This window comes from Sebastes umbrosus, chromosome 13 (assembly GCF_015220745.1).
Source record: "Sebastes umbrosus isolate fSebUmb1 chromosome 13, fSebUmb1.pri, whole genome shotgun sequence".
In the NCBI taxonomy this organism is placed as follows: domain Eukaryota; kingdom Metazoa; phylum Chordata; class Actinopteri; order Perciformes; family Sebastidae; genus Sebastes; species Sebastes umbrosus.
The window spans coordinates 31,554,242-31,570,878 of record NC_051281.1 but is presented as its reverse complement, the minus strand read 5'-3'; the positions used below and the strand labels follow the sequence as shown (position 1 = coordinate 31,570,878).

Genomic DNA, 16,637 nt, shown 5'->3' with positions numbered 1-16,637 from the left:
TGGTTTTCTGCTTGCTGTTTCAAACAGGAAACAACATGGCGGCCTGCTCATAAACTTTCTGTTATCCCGTCTAAACAATCCACCAAAATCTACTTCTGAAAACATTTTCAGTGAGAAATAGACGATGCCACTGCTGAATCTGGTTCATTTTGGAACTAGATCTCCTAGTCTGACAGCTTGGTCCAAGTTCCGTGAGCCGGACGCGTCGTGCTGGACGGGCTCATTTACATAAAGGACTGTTCTTTGCCTTTTCATTTTGAAAGAGCAACGGCCAATGAAGAAACTCCAAAACTCGGCCGACTAATCGTGTAACTTCGTCACTCAGTCAGTCACTCAGTGACAGACTTTTGGGTTTGTAGGGCTGGTCCTCTGTGGTCCAGCCAAAAAGAGAGCTCGAGGGCTCAGAGGGTAGAGCAGGTTGTCCACCAATCGGAAGGTCTGTGGTTCGATGCCCGGCTGCTCCAGGTCACATGTTGATGTGTCCTTGAGCAAGACACTTAACCCAAAGTTGCTCCCGAAGGCATGGCCATTGGTGTGTGATTGAGTATTTAGATTAGATCCTGATGGGCAAAGTTGGCACCTTAGCAGCCTCTGCCATCAGTGTGTTAATGCTGACATGTAGTGTAAAGTGCTGTGAGTGGTCGGAAGACTAGAAAAGTGCAATATAAGTCCAAGTCCATTTAACCCCTACACATCTGGCCAACAGTTACATGAAATGAAAGTTTGAAAAGGTGAGGAAGAGGTTTCAGATGCTTTTCAATGATCTGACAATCACTTTGTTTGAAGCATACCGACGCCTTTAACATTGCTAAAGTTAGGGGTTAACTAATTCATCCAGGATCAAAGATGTATGCAAAGACAGTCCTGCAGAGATATATGCATCAACTTGACTCCTAGAAAACAATGCAAACATATTGTAGCATTCATTAAACTAATGAGTGATGTCTAATCTGGATGATAACGTCCCTTTCCAGAACCTCCAGTGCGGATTGTGTCCCCAAGTCAGTCCCAAATGGAACTGTGCCAGCAGACCTCTGAGAGGATGGTATTGAGCTGTGAGATCTCACGGCCCAATGCGGTAGTGCGCTGGTATCGAGACGGACTCGAAGTGGAGGAGAATGACAACCTTTTGCTAGAGGTGGACGGGGTCTACAGAAGACTCATTATACCAGAAACTACTGTCAAAGATTCCGCAGAATACGTGTGTGATACTGCAGATGACTCCATGACATTCTTTGTAAACATAGCAGGTAAAGGAAACTAAAGAAAGAAAAAGTAGGTCCTCTAAATGTGTTGCTCTGTCAGTGTTTATCCATTTCTAACACAAATTTTCTGAATGCGCAGAGCCTCCTGTTCGCTTTGTACGTCCAAGGAAGATGGCAGGTAGAGTAGACAAAGTGGCTGGGGAGACTCTGGTTCTAGACTGTGAGGTTTCAAGATCAAATGCCGAGGTCACCTGGAAGAAGAACGGGGAAGAAGTAGAAGACTCCAGAAATATCACCATCCTTGAGGATGGTGTCCTGCGTCAATTAACCGTTCACTCACTAACAATGGAAGATGCTGGGCAATATGTCTGCGACGCAAAGGATGATGTGATGGATTTCCACGTAAATGTACAAGGTAGGTTATTGTACTTAAAGATATAAGAGCCCCCAAAGTCCAGAAAGATGACGGTCAATCTTTACAAGTTCTATATATTGTGCACTCAAGATCCAGACTTAGCCAATAGAAAGTCTATGCAAATTTAGACCAGATAATAACTCCTGGGCACAACTTCTTCAGGGGATTTTAGTGCTCTGCATTTTGCAATTAAAGACATTTTTTTTATTTCTTTCTGCCTAAAATACAAAGGATTTTCTGTTCCAATAAAACTTCTGTTCTTTCTTGTTCATTTTCAGAGTTGCCTGTAAAAATTCTTGGAAAAACTGATGCAAAAAGAGAAAAGCAGTTCTTAGTATCAGATGACATTATTCTAGTGTGTGAATTATCGAGATTCAATGCCTCAGTCAGTTGGTACAAAGATAATCAGCTAATTGATGACACCGAGCGATACTGTAGCGAGGAGCAAGGCGTTTTCCGATCACTGGTTGTCCTAAATGCTGGGCTTGAAGATTCGGGAGAGTACACCTGTGATGCAGTGGATGATAAGATTGTCTTCTATATCACTGTCAAAGGTAATCATATTATTAAGAAATGTATATGTTATCTGTCTTTCCTTCAATCGGGAGGAAAATAATGCAAGGTCTTTTATGTTCAGAGCCTCAAGTACAGATCATTGGAAACTCAGGCCACCCGGAGCATCATATCCTGGTAGCAGGAGATGACCTTATTTTGGAGTGTGAAGTGTCTCGGCCGAACGCCACCGTTCAGTGGTTATGGAATGGCGAGAAGTTGAAACCAGACACTCGTATAAAAATTGACAGCTATGACGTTGTGAGGAAGCTTGTTCTCTCTGGACTTCGGCCCTCAGACTCTGGAAAATACATTTGTGATGCCGCCGATGACAAATTAACAACAATTGTTGAGGTCCAAGGTAAGATTTACCGTGAAACATGTTTTAAATTGAATTGATGTTGTTTTCTTTTGATTAACATATTGTTTCATGATTGAATTTGAGCAACTTCTTTGTAAATCTCTTTTTTCTCAGAGCCGGCGGTCAAGTTTGAGAATAAAAAAGCAAGTAATAACGTCTCAGCTCATGAAAATGAGAGTGTTACGCTGTATGCCGTCGTGAGCCGAGAAAGAGCTAATGTTCGTTGGCTGAAAGGTGGCCAGCTATTGAACGGGGACAACATTCACATCTCCAGTGAGGGTAATACCCACAAGCTCACCATTAATCCCTTGCAGCTGTCAGATTCTGGAGAATATGTCTGTGACGTAAAGACAGATGAGATGTATTTCAGTCTTTTAGTCAAAGGTAAGAATTTGGCACTCCTGAACAAAATGTGACCGCTATTTCCAAGTAAACATTTACTTGATTTTTCATTGTCGCAAAGTTAACACCTCTGGAATTATATTTCTTTATTCTGCTCATCAGAAATGAAGATGAAATTTATCAGACCCCTGGAGAACATTGTGTCTCTGGAGGGCAGAAGCCTTATATTACGATGTGAGATCAACAAGCCCAAAGGAGATGTCCAGTGGCTAAAAGATGGCCAAGAGATCTCTCCAAGCCGTCGGCACACAATAAGGGCACAAGGTCGAGAGCGAACCTTTACCATCCACCAACTAGTGGAAGAAGATGCTGGAGAGTATGCCTGTGAATCCACAGATGACAGGACCTCAGCTACTGTCACTGTAGAAAGTAAGTCAATCCAAATCATACAACATTAAGGCAGGTCAGAGAATAAATATGTATTAAAAATGAAAATCGTTTAAATAGTCCATGTGCCTTCTGAATATTTTGAGCACAATGAATCTAATTCAGCTGAATGCTTTGCCTTCAGATCCCCGTGTTGTGGAGTTCATAGCGGAGCTTCGTAACATCACGGTCTGCGAAGGAGAAGATGCAGTATTTAAGTGTGTGGTTTCACCAGAGGACACTCAGTTGGTGTGGCGCTTAAATGGCAAGCAAGTAGCTCTGAATGAGCGCACTGTCATTTCAAGTAACGGACTGTGCCACATGCTCTGCATCCACAACTGCATGGTTTCAGATGGCGGCAGAGTGACAGCTGATGCAGAGGGGTTGGTATCAGAGGCAGAACTCCAGATTCAAGGTGAGTTGTTGTCCCATCCATTAACACGATGATTACAGTAGTATATATACCCACATGTACATATATTTGTCTTGAATCACAGACGTTACAACATTTAACGACCATTTACTGTTCATAACATCATATCTCTGGTTCTTATGACCATATATTTAGCTAGGAGCTATTTTCAGCAACACTGGAGTAATGTAAACATGAAAGTAATGTAAGAGAGTTTAAATGCCTGTGTACCATTAGTACCACATAAGCATATATGTGACAAATAAAGACCCTTTCAGACACGTTTAAATTGTTGAAGAGGCGCCTGTGACGACTAGCGGTTAGCAGCTCCTCCTGTCAGAGTTCCTCTGGTAACTGAGAGAGACAAGTGGCTCAGTGGTTTTGGTGTATGTGATGCTGCAGGGGACAAGTCTCCTCCAAGCTCAAAGCTTGCTCTCTGTGCTTGAACTTGCAATGCAACTGCTGATTTACTTTGGTCTATATTGTGTTTTATATTGTCTGAAAGTGGCTTCAAAGTATTGTTGTGTAGAATTAACAAAGAATTCAAACATACTAGGGCTGGGACGATACACCCATCTATCCATACCATCATGATATTTGAGTGCCGATTCGATGTGTATTGCGATTTATAAGTATTGCGTATCTAGAAGTATTGCGATTCGATATTACAATTTATTGCGATTTTTGTTAACTTTTTTAACACTAGATGGGAAAAGTTGAAACATACACTTATAGGGACTTTTACTTTAGAAAATATCCAAATTGACACAGTAAAGACATTGTCAGGCATTATTTATTAATACATTTCCCTCACAAATTAGTGGTATTTTCTTTTAATTTATAAGGGACATGTAATGTTTTATACTTCTGGTGAATATAATCCATCAATCTTATTTCCATAAAAGTGTTTTGTATATACAGTTCCCTTTGTTAACACCTTATTTTGAAAAGCGGACGTAGTAAGGTGTATACTTCCAATAACTTCTCCAAGTCCGTCTCTAGCTCTCCCGTCAGCTTCGTTCTCTTTATCCATCCATGGTCAGCTCCATCGGGGCTGTTTGAATGTATTTAACATGAATGTCAGTATCTGGGTGCTCTACAGTTGTAGCGTCAGACGAGAGCGACGGCCGGCTCGACCGCACGTTACCACAATACGATTACGTTTCCTGTCCGTGACAGAGTTAGCATGCAGCTTTAGCTCTGCTCTGTCTAGCTCTGCTTTTCCTGTCAATGTGTGAAACCCAAAGTGTTTCCATCCTTTACTGGATGTGTAGTGTTTACCACGCTGGATTTAACATGTGAGGGTGCAGGTCGTATCCATGCAGACCCTCCAACGTTTTCTTCTCTGTCGTATCTGCCGGTTTCAGCTCGCTATGGCCGGCCGGGTACTGTTTGTTTGGTTGATGGATACAGAACGGATATGACGTCACGTTACTCTGACTACAACAATAGCACTGACTTCCTTCTACCTCAGCATAGACTCAAATGAAGCAAATAAAAAATCTCTTTCAAAATTGGAAAAAATAATGGCGATACATAGGTGAATTGATTTTTTCCCCACCCTTAATACAGTGTAATCATATCAAGTACCAAAATCCCTGACATGATAGATGTTGCTATCTAGTAATTCCTTCAATTACTTTTTAGAGCAACAGGTGTTGTTCACCAAGAAAATGACACCAGTTGTAGCTGAAGAGTACGCTGACGCAACTCTAGAGGTGGAGGTGAGTCTGGATTCGGGAGAGGTGCAGTGGATGAGGCAAGGGGTGCTGATCCACCCCGGAGCCAAGTATAACCAGAAGCACAATGGCCGAAACCACAACCTTACCGTCCACAAACTGGCCATGTCGGACCGGGGCACCTACAGCTGTGAAACCCTCCATGACCGCACGCAAGCCCAGCTCACAGTGGAACGTGAGTGTGCATGTGTTGTCACTATGCCCTGTTGTTGTTTGTTTACCGCCGTTGCCGACGACTCCATCTCTCCATCGCTGCTTCTTGTGAAGGCAATTAACTGAGTAAGAGTAATTTGAGTGACTGGGGACCAGGGTGGCACTTGTACTGGAGCATGATGGCAACCAACAGGTGATAGTCTTACAGCCCAAGCTGACTTTCAGACCAGGGTTTCTTATATTGACACAGGATCAATCAAGCCCCGATGGTTTCATCACCTCTGTCAAAGGCAAAGCAGATTACAGTTATAAGGGAAGGGCTTGATAAATAACAAGTTAAGATGCCACTGCCACACGACTAGAATTACATTTTGAAAACAAAGTCTAATTTTCCTATGAACAAACACCACCTACATTTCTTGAATGTAGTAAGCTTGACACACCATAAAAGTGGCATCTTGTAGTGATTAAGACATACTTATGATTGTTTTTCTTTGTGCATGCTTCTTGTATTTCTTAGTCCTATGATCCACAGGCCAGTGGGTGAATTAAAGGCTGTTCTTTCAACACTAGTGTGGGTGGGAAGGGGAAAGTCAGGACTTCAGGCTGCTGTTGGCACCTCCTATGAATTTGGATCTCCTCTCATTGCATCTAAATTTACACCCTGGCCTTCAAAACTAAGGTTGCTGTCATCAGGTCTCCAAAATAAACACTCCTTTTTTTCCACAGGGAATGCTCGTCTGTTAGAATAAGTGAAAAATGTTGGCAGTTTCAAAGCTGGCTTTTGTGTAAAGCCCCATACTCAAATGACTAAACTATTGGCTTGTCAATGTGTGCCAGCTTGTATTGTTTAACTGCAGACTGATGTGTACAGGGCAGACTTCAAGCCTATTCTGTAACAGAAAATGGACACTGTGTCTGCTCCGTGTTAAAGTGGAATGAAAAGCTTGTTACTAAGGCCAATATTTTAAGCATAACCTCTGTTTAACTGTTATTCAGTTCATACTAAAAAGCACTAACACAACAAATTCCCTCTAAGCAGATAAATAAATGCACTCGCTGGAGTACTGTGATGCCTTTTACACACCCCTGCCATTTTCTTTCCAGCTCGAAAAATCACAATCAAAAGAGGGCTGGCTGACATTAAAACCACAGAGAGAGAAACGGCATCTTTTGAGGTGGAGCTCTCCCACCCCAATGTCCCAGGCACCTGGATGAGGAACGCAATCCGGCTTAAGCCGACAAATCACTTCCGTATGAGTGCTAAAGGACAAGTCCACAGCCTCACCATCTCCAACCTATCAGTAGAAGACACCGGCACCTTCATGTTCTGTGTAGAGAATCTGAAGACGTCTGCAAGGCTTGTTGTGAAGGGTAGGTCATTTAGGAAAAGGGATTTTGCCAATGGTTCAACAAGCAGAGACCAATTAATAAGGTATTAATATAAAGTATATCAATATTCTGTTACTGTAATGCCTATTTCTTGCATAAGATGTTGTCAGAATCATCTTGTAGTGTACTGTTTAGCTGTAAAATGAGAACGTTTGTGACCCGGCAGCCATGTTGAGATCAGTTGAGGAAATACCAAGCACCGCCCACCAGCCGGAGCAAACTGTCTCATTTTACAGCTGAACAGTACAGTACAAGATGAATCTGACAACATGAGGAGAGAAATAGTCATTACAGTAACAGAATATTGATTGATATTTGATCAGCGCTGCCTAGTTTGACCGTTTGATCGGAGTTTGCGAGTGATTGACAGCTGCCTCCGTTGAATGTGAAATGAAAAAGTTTGTGACCCGGCAGCCATGTTGAGATCAGCTGAGGAAATACCAAGCACCACCCACCAGCCGGAGAACAGCCAATAGGAACGCTCTCTCTCAGAAATGACCTGTGATTGGTCAAAGTCTCCCGTCACGGGCTAGATGTTCTAAAGCCTGAAAACAGAGCCATGAGGAGGAGTAGAAGCCTAGTTTTCTCTCAGAACACTTGAACTACAATATGCTGAAAGGTTATTATGGAATTGTTGCCCAATGATGCCAAAAATATACTGCCTACTACAGGTTAAAATACTTGTTTATTGTAAAATGCAAAACAAATGAGGGCATTTGTTTGTGTCTGGTTGCTATGATACGGAATAAATGCCGGCACAAGGTAGAGTACTTCCTGTGGATGAAGGGAAGGCTGAAGCACACAGGGAGAGAGGACACGAGTTGAACATTTTTCAACTCTCAACGACTAGAAAAAAACCACCATACTTGCAGCGCTGAGTGCAGAATAGATGTTCTGCACCTCGTCACGCTGCTGCCGTTTGTAGCAAAGTGTAAAAATGCGGCATTCCCATTGCAAAGAATTAAAAAAAGAAAAAACGTGGCATTGCGGTTGTGGCGGTTGCTTGCCATCCCATGCAGTTGGCTTGTCAATATTGCTATTGCGACAGCCCTAGTACTACCAAAACAAAATTTGACAGTAAAATTGTGTTGTGACCTCAGACTGGTAGCTGAAATGGTCCACTCAGAGTAGACCAGATGCCAACCAGTTGAGGCATGATAATAGAATAGAGTGACGGCTCTACTTCTGTTGGCTTTATCCATGCTCACGTTACAAAGGTGCTAGTTTAACCTCATGCTGTAAAATAATCCGCTCCATGCCAAGTCACTAAGTATGCATCATCCCTTTGAGCTAGGGGTTGAAACGCTGGCGATGACAATTGGATGAAAATCTCATTGCGGTAAATTAGTCCACATAACTGTACAGCATCACTTCTTCAATTTTGCAGCAACGTATGCACTTGGTGCGTTTGGAGAATTTAAGAAGGTTTTTGCTTGCCGCTAAGTATGCTTTTTCTCCACCAGAGCCCCCAGTGACCATCTTCAGGACGCTGGAAGACCAGAAATTCCCTGACGGGGCAGTAATCTCTATTGAGTGCGAGCTGTCAAGACACAACGTTGATGTGAAATGGTTGAAGGCAAGTGTTGGATTTTTGTCTTTCTTCATAACCAACAACATATAAGATGTTTTACAAAACTCCAGAGCCAAAACAATCTATGATAAAGTGTCATGTTATATGTTATCGCTTTAAAAAATAAATAAATACATATCCAAAGTAGGGATGCTATAACCGATTATTAACCGACAAGATTAGTGAGTTGCATGCAGCGGTGTTATTTTTAGTGCCTAACAAGCCGCCCAGCTGCAACGGTAAGCCGATGCACAAAAAGGTTAAATCCATCATTTATCACCAGCTGCAGTGTATGAGCACAACAGACTACTGATTCCACAGTTCACCACACCGGGAGAGTTAGCAGCCACGATGCTGCGTGCATTGTGGAGGACACATGCAGCCACTTTCCCAGTAAAAGTCTCCACCGCATCATTTAGTTTAGCTGTGAGGTTGTCAGCTGTGTGTCTGCCTGACTTACTCCCTCAGCCCAGCATAATGATAGCGAGTGTCCGGCGGGCCACAATGGAGAATGTGGGGTTGGAGCTGTGAACGTAGCAGTGTGTGTACAGTTTATTTGTCGGTGAATAAATCCTCAGACCCGAGCCAAGCTCCTGTGTCTTGCAACACCGGCTCAGACTCACTTAAGGTGGACTGTTAAGGTGGGCCAGCTATTCTCCTTTAAGTGACAAGTCGCTACTCTGAGTTTTGCTCAGCTTTCTATTTAATTTTTAAGATTTCTTTTAACCGCTTAACCGATAGCGTTAATCTGTAAAAAATCTTAATGTCCGTTAACGGTTAAACTGTTAGTCATTAATATCCCTAATCCAAAGTCTAGCATCCCCAGCTGAATGACGGTCTGCTGATGATTCAATACAGCAAAACATGCCGCGAACACACCATGAGAGCTACGGACACAACAACACAACATATTGCCAATTTTGAACTTGACAAAATGACAAGCTCTGGTAGATTAGTCCCTTTTTAACTAAAGTCAACATAAAACATATAACAGGGAAAATCACACATAAAATGCAGCTCCAGCCGTCCCTGTTCAAGCGTGCTTCGGCCCGTGTAGTTACTGCAATACACACTTCCCTATATAGCACTTCCTCAGACTAGATGAAGGTTACCTGTTCATCAAGGCCTATGACCTCAGCTAACTCTTCCTACACATCACTCCTTTTAATTACCTGGCTACAGTTTCTTTTCCTCTGTTTTATTTATCAGTCTGATTTTTTGTGCCCTCTTTGTAAAGCGTCCTTGGGTTTCTTGAAAGGCACTATATGAGTCCAATTTATTGTTATTATTATTAACAAAGCCAAAGGAATGCTAATTGCTTGTTAACATGACAGTATATTGAGCCAACATACAGTAGCATCCTTGCTAGCTTACATACACACTCTCCAACTAAGCAAAACTACAACAATACATTCTGAAGTCAGAATCACAATCCCGATCAGTTGTATTCTGCCAACTTTGTGTTGATCAATATATGGAACAATAGTTGTTTGGAGATGATTAATAATGAAATCAGTGTTTGTTTGTTTCTATCTTTTCAGAATGGGGTTGAGGTGAAACCAGGCAAGGAGTTGCGCATTTATGCAATGGGAAGGAAACGCTTTCTTCAGATCATGAAATGCCATGTCAGTGATTCTGGCCTGTACACCTGCGATGCTGGAGATGCTACAACATGCTGCACTGTGGAGGTCTATGGTAAAGTCTGCTGTCTAAATTCTATAAACTACAGACAAGGGCTGTATTCCAAACTGCATACCATACTAGTAGTACGTACGTATCGGACCAGTCCACCTCTCCTACTGTATCCCACAATGCAAAGTACTGGAACGGTACAGGCTACGTTTACAACAGCAGCCAAAAACGGCACTTTTTTACATTTTTCGTAGCTATTTCATCACAAAATTCACTTCACCTCATTTTGAGGCGAGAAATCAACCGTGTAGATTTTGAATATTGGCAGTTTTGCGATATTAGATTGCAAATCGGACATTTGCTAATTTTGGTGTTTATAAGCTCCATAAACTACCATGACAGCTAGCTATTGCCTTCCGGGGTCGCTACCTCGCCAGCCAGACGGTCACGCTCACAGACCGCTATGAGCTGGCTGGAGCTCTCTCTAGAGACCGGTCTATCCTTGTTGATGGATAGTTTGTTTAAATATCACAACACAAAAGTCCATCAAAAAATTAAATAGAAAGCTGAGCAAAACTCAGAGTAGCGACTTGTCACTTAAAGGAGAATAGCTGGCCCACCTTAACAGCCCACCTTAAGTGAGTCTGAGCCGGTGTTGCAAGACACAGGAGCTTGGCTCGGGTCTGAGGAGTTGTAGCATTTATTCACCGACAAATAAACTGTACACACACTGCTACGTTCACAGCTCCAACCCCACATTCTCCATTGTGGCCCGCCGGACACTCGCTATCATTACGCCGGGCTGAGGGAGTAAGTCAGGCAGACACACAACTGACAACCTCACAGCTAAACTAAATGATGCGGTGGAGACTTTTACTGGGAAAATGGCTGCATGTGTCCTTCACAATGTACGCAGCATCGTGGCTGCTAACTCTCCCGGTATGGTGAACTGGGGAATCATCTGTTATCCCGTTAGGGGTCGCGGAGGGGCTGGAGCCGATCCCAGCTGACATTGGGTGAAGGCAGGGTTCACCAGACTTAGTCTCCAGACTATCACAGGGCTGACACATAAAGACAGACAACGATTCACACTCACATTCACACCTACGGGCAAGTTAGAGTTAACAATGAACCTAACCTGCATGTCTTTGGACTATGGGAGGAAACCTGAGTACCCGAAGAAAACCCAGAGGGGCCCAAGCCGGATTCAAACCTGCGACCCTCTTGCTGTGTGGCGCCAGTGCTAACCACTGCACCACCGTGCAGGCCCCACAACACAAATGTCTATTTTTAAATGAACAGGAACCTGTGTTTATCTGCCTTTTTGGAATTGAAAAGCTCCACAATCGCCCGCGGGCGTAGCTCGCTGGAGAGCTGGCTACAGAGCAGCAGAGTGGAGAGGGAAAAGTAGAGGGAAGAGGAGAGAGAAGAGGAGAGGGAAGAGGAGAGGGAATAGGAGAAAGAAGAGGAGAGGGAAGAGGAGAGGGAAGAGGATAGAGAAGAGGAGAGAGAAGAGGAGAGGGAAAAGGAGAGAGGAGAGGAGAGAGAAGAGGACAGAGAAGAGGAGGGAAGAGGAGAGAGGAGAGGGTGGAGGAGAGAGGAGAGGGAAGAGGAGAAAGAAGAGGAGAGGGAAGAGGAGAGGGAATAGGAGAGAGGAGAGAGAAGAGGATAGGGAAGAGGAGAGAGAAGAGGAGAGAGAAGAGGAGAGGGAAAAGGAGAGAGGAGAGGAGAGAGAAGAGGACAGAGAAGAGGAGAGGGAAGAGGAGAGAGGAGAGGAGAGGGTGGAGGAGAGAGGAGAGGAGAGGAGAGGGAAGAGGAGAAAGAAGAGGAGAGAGAAGAGGAGAGGGAAGACGGAAGAGGAGAGAGAAGAGGGAAGAGGAGAGGGAAGAGGAGAGAGAAGAGAGGAGACAGGGAAGAGGAGAGAGAAGAGGAGAGAGAAGAGGAAAGGAGAGGGAATAGGAGAAAGAAGAGGAAAGGAGAGGGAATAGGAGAGAGGAGAGAGAAGAGGAGAGAGAAGAGGAGAGGGAAAAGGAGAGAGGAGAGGAGAGAGAAGAGGACAGAGAAGAGGAGAGGGAAGAGGAGAGAGGAGAGGAGAGGGTGGAGGAGAGAGGAGAGGAGAGGAGAGGGAAGAGGAGAAAGAAGAGGAGAGAGAAGAAGAGAGGGAAGAGGAGAGGGAAGAGGAGAGAGGAGAGGAGAGAGGAGAGGAGAGAGAAGAGGAGAGAGGAGGGGAGAGAGAAGAGGAGAGGGAAGAGGATAGAGGAGAGAGAAGAGGAGAGGAGAGGAGAGAAGAGGGAAGAGGAGAAAGAAGAGGAGAGGGAAGAGGAGAGAGGAGAGGAGAGAGGAGAGGAGAAAGAAGAGGAGAAAGAAGAGGAGAGGGAAGAGGAGAGAGGAGAGGAGAGGGAAGAGGACTTTTTGACTTTTGATGTTCTTTAATTAAACATCGCACTTAAAACCCACATGTACAAGACAACCTAGGGGTGGAAAGTTCGAAAAATACACACCTAAAACAGCCCAACTCATACACTCGTCCACACACACACCTTCACTTACACACTCACACAACCACTCAGCCCAGAACCTCCCACCATCCCATCCCACTAGATTTCACCAAACACACAGAACGGTTCTGTTCACCATTAAACAGAACCCCAGTCCACCTAACAAACATAAAACATTACACAATTCAATACACAAAACCAGTTGAGCCACCTACAGTTGAGTCAACCTTTGCCAGGAAGGTGTTTGTTGCCAGGGCCCCATGTATGACCCTCCACTGTAGATCTCCTGACCTCTTTTGGAGAGGAAGCTTATAAAGCACCCTCCACCTGAAACCTGCCATGCTCTGCCCACCCAGAACTCCCTGCCACTGATGTTCCTTCACCTCCCGCAGAGCTCTGAGGTTCCTGATCTTCACCAGTGCAGCGTAAAGCATCTTCCCTTTCATCTCCCTTAAGATGCCCAGACTCGGAGTGGCTAAGGTCAGCAGCTTCCCCCGTTCTTCCTGCCAGTCACCCGTAAGGGCGACCACCTCTACCGAGGGGAAACAGGGAGGCTCCTCCCCCCGTGGCTGATTGAACCAGTCCAGCACTGGTCCAGACAGCGAACCCAACACCTCTCCCCTCAGCCTCTCCAGCAGTCTCAGGGATTTCAGCCCAGTCTGTTGTGCTAGGTCAAGCGGGGTCTTCCATCCTCCGGTCCCCGTCTGCCTCAGGTGGCCTAGTGTGGTAATACCACCCGACATAATCCGGTTTCTGATGGTGGCTGTCTGCACTGATCGCAGTGGAATGAGTGGGTTGTTGAAGATCGGCTCCTCCCAAACCCATGGTGTTGGCTTCATACCTGCTCTCCGTGTGGCATTAAAGCGCGACCACGTCTTCAACATCTCTCCATAGAAGTCAGGCAGCTCCGCCGTGCTCAGACCTTCATGGGTCATCAGGAAATACTGCCGATCCAGCCCCAAACTGCCAGCCCTCCTCAGCAAAGCCTGTGCCGGCTCCCACCGTCAGTCCTGTACAGCAACCGTTGTGCAGCCTGAAGTCTGAAGGCAGCTGCTCTGCTCACGAGCTCCACCAGGCCCTGCCCTCCCTCCTGTACTGGTAAATACAGGACCGCAGCCTTTAGCCAATGGTTTCCCGTCCAGAAGAAATCCACCAGCCTCCTTTGGACCTCCTGCAGAAGACCCTAAGGAGGAACCAATACAGCCAGCCGATGCCACAAGGACGAAGCTGCCAGGTTATTGATGATGAGCACTCTCCCTCGATATGACACCTGGGAGAGCAGCCACTTCCACTTCGACAACCTTGCTTCCACTGACTGTAGCATCCCTTCCCAGTTCTTCTTGACCCAGCCCTCCGAGCCCAGGTATACTCCTAACACCTTCAGCCCTTCTCTACACCACTGCAGCTGCCCAGGCAGTGGAGGCACCATGTCCTGCCTCCAGTCCCCACATAACAAAGCCTCACTCTTAGCCCAAATAAGTCTCGCTGAGGAAGCTCTCTCATCGGTCTGAAGGCTATTCTCCAATGCCTGTACATCCTGCCTATCTCTTACCAGTACTGAGATGTCATCTGCATAAGCGGAGAGCATTACAGGGGTGTTGAAACCTAGCTCCACCACTCTCACCCCTTGCAACCTCTTACGCACCATCACTAGCAGTAGTTCAATGGCCAGAGTATACTGCAGCCCCGAGTGAGGGCATCCCTACCTTACACCTTGCCCCACCTCTACAGGCCTACTCAGCCCCCCCCCCCCACCCCCCCACCTTAACTAAACATGAGGCCCTAGCATACAACACTTTAACCCCTGTAATAAACCTTTCCCCACATCCAAAAGCGGACAATGTTTTAAACAGGTACCCATGATCCACCCTGTCAAATGCCTTCTCTTGATCGAGGGCTAACAGACCAAAGTTTACATTTGAGAGTCGAGCCAAGTCCAACATGTCGCGGATTAGGTGGAGATTGTCTAACATTGAGCGACCTGGTACACAGTATGATGAAAAAGTTCTTGAGTCTATTGGCAAGGCTCTTAGAATAGATTTTAAAATCCGCACAGAGCAATGCCAGAGGTCTCCAGTTCCTCAAGTCACTCAAATCCCCTTTTTTTGGCAGAAGAGCCAGAACCGCTCGACGGCAGCTCAGCGGTAGCTCCCCTGCTTCCACACATTCGCAAAGTACTACGAATAAGTCTGTTCCAAGTATTCCCCAGAACTTTTTGTAAAAATCCATCGGCAGGCCATCGCTCCCCGGGGCCCTCCCAGGGGCCATTTGAGAGACGGCCTCACTCAGCTCCTGTAGGGTAATGGGCAAGTCCATACTAGTCTTTTGAGACTCAGAGAGTCTGGGTAGGTCCTCAAGCAAGGTTCCAGTACACACACTGTCACACATTTCAGCAGAAAATAAGTCCCCATAAAATTTTGCAGCCCCCATAACAGAGGTTACCCTCCCATCAGCCAAATGCAAACAGTGCATCTGCTTATCTTCCCCATGTTTCCTCTCTAACCCAAAAAAGAACGAACTGGGGGCATCCATCTCTCTCAGCATGGAAAAAAAAGGTGAGGGAAGAGGAGAGAGGAGAGGAGAGAGGAGAGGAGAGGAGAGGGAAGAGGAGAGAGGAGAGGAGAGAAGAGGAGAGGGAAGAGGAGAGAGGAGAGGAGAGAGGAGAGGAGAGGGAAGAGGAGAGAGAAGAGGAGAGGGAAGAGGAGAGAGGAGAGGAGAGAGAAGAGGAGAGAGGAGAGAAGAGGAGAGGGAAGAGGAGAAAAAGCAATTTTGTTGATCAATGTTTTCTATTCACCGTCTCCCCTCTGTGATGATCCTGTTTGTCTTACTTCACCATGAGAAGATAAGATGAACCTTTATTAATCCCCAGGGGAAAATTCAGGTGTCAAAGCAGCAAAGCGTAGATACACAGGTACAGGTGTTCCAAAAGATTATAAAACAATAAATATACTGCAAATACAGAATATACATAGTGAATGGACATAGCGTGTACCGTCCGTCAATACAAAATGAGCTGTTAGAATAAATGATTTAAACCATGTAGTATCTTATTCAGTAAACAAACATTGGTCACAAACAAAGAAAATCAAAGTTGTATTTTTCGATAATAATGCAATAGGTGTAGGAGTTCGTTTTTTTTGTCCAGTGCTGTAAGAGCTTGTTTAAAGACTAAAGCCTGGTCTAGCATACTGCAAAATACACCACTTTAACTGTTTCATACTGCATACTACTGAGGAACACAGTATGCAGTGTGTACTGTATACTGTATACTGTGTACTGTATACTGTGTACTGTATACTGTATACTTTGTACTGTATACTATATACTGTATACTGTATACTGTATACTTCGTTGGTCAGTAGGTGGTTTGGAATACAGCTAAGGACCTCTTGTTTCACAGTGGTGTGATACGGTGGTATGGCTGGAGATGTGTATTATTATTCAACAGAACAACACTTATTTAACAATATATTTTTGGGAAAGTACTAAAACACTGTAAGCCTACGACAAACCACCAGACTTAAACACTGCAGCAACATTATCAGCCATTTCTACCAAATGACTGCTGTGAAACATATAGAGGTATTAGCTGAGTAAGCTACACAAGCTGTAAGTTACATTTCTTTTACACCATTTTGCATTAGTAGTTTGTCAAGAAATGTGGCTAACTAGTTACATGGCATTTTAAGAAGTTTGTAGGCTACTTTGGTTAGCTATGGGTCGGTCATTTACTTACAAATGACACAATGGCTGTATCTGAAACCGCCTAATACATACTACTGACGAACACAGTATACAGTATACAGTATACAGTATACAGTACATACTGCGTTCCTCCTCCTATGCAGTATGAAACTGTTAAAGCGATTTATTTTGCAGTATGCTAAGCCAGGCTTTAACCTGCTCTTAAGGCCCTCACACGCCAAGCCGATGGTCAGCC

At 44.8% G+C, this 16,637-nt stretch overlaps 1 protein-coding gene and 1 long non-coding RNA gene across 19 annotated transcripts in view; one reads left to right on the top strand and one right to left on the bottom strand.

Moving 5' to 3' along the window:
* obsl1b (obscurin like cytoskeletal adaptor 1b) overlaps positions 1-16,637 on the top strand; it is a 52,934-nt gene that overhangs the window by 25,536 nt on the left and 10,761 nt on the right. For 17 of the 18 annotated variants that reach the window (XM_037789231.1, XM_037789232.1, XM_037789230.1 and 14 more), the window contains 11 exons: positions 975-1,250; positions 1,345-1,620; positions 1,899-2,174; positions 2,258-2,533; positions 2,648-2,917; positions 3,038-3,304; positions 3,447-3,716; positions 5,361-5,627; positions 6,713-6,979; positions 8,461-8,573; positions 10,109-10,262. In XM_037789231.1, coding sequence (XP_037645159.1) covers positions 975-1,250; positions 1,345-1,620; positions 1,899-2,174; positions 2,258-2,533; positions 2,648-2,917; positions 3,038-3,304; positions 3,447-3,716; positions 5,361-5,627; positions 6,713-6,979; positions 8,461-8,573; positions 10,109-10,262 — 2,712 coding nt within the window. The remainder of the gene's footprint in view (positions 1-974; positions 1,251-1,344; positions 1,621-1,898; positions 2,175-2,257; positions 2,534-2,647; positions 2,918-3,037; positions 3,305-3,446; positions 3,717-5,360; positions 5,628-6,712; positions 6,980-8,460; positions 8,574-10,108; positions 10,263-16,637) is intronic. The other variant, XM_037789234.1, reaches the window with a different exon arrangement.
* On the bottom strand, positions 15,765-16,214 carry LOC119499939. The gene is made up of 2 exons (XR_005209488.1): positions 16,031-16,214; positions 15,765-15,926 (listed from the first exon to the last, which is right to left on the bottom strand). It is a non-coding gene; the product is annotated as an uncharacterized LOC119499939 (long non-coding RNA).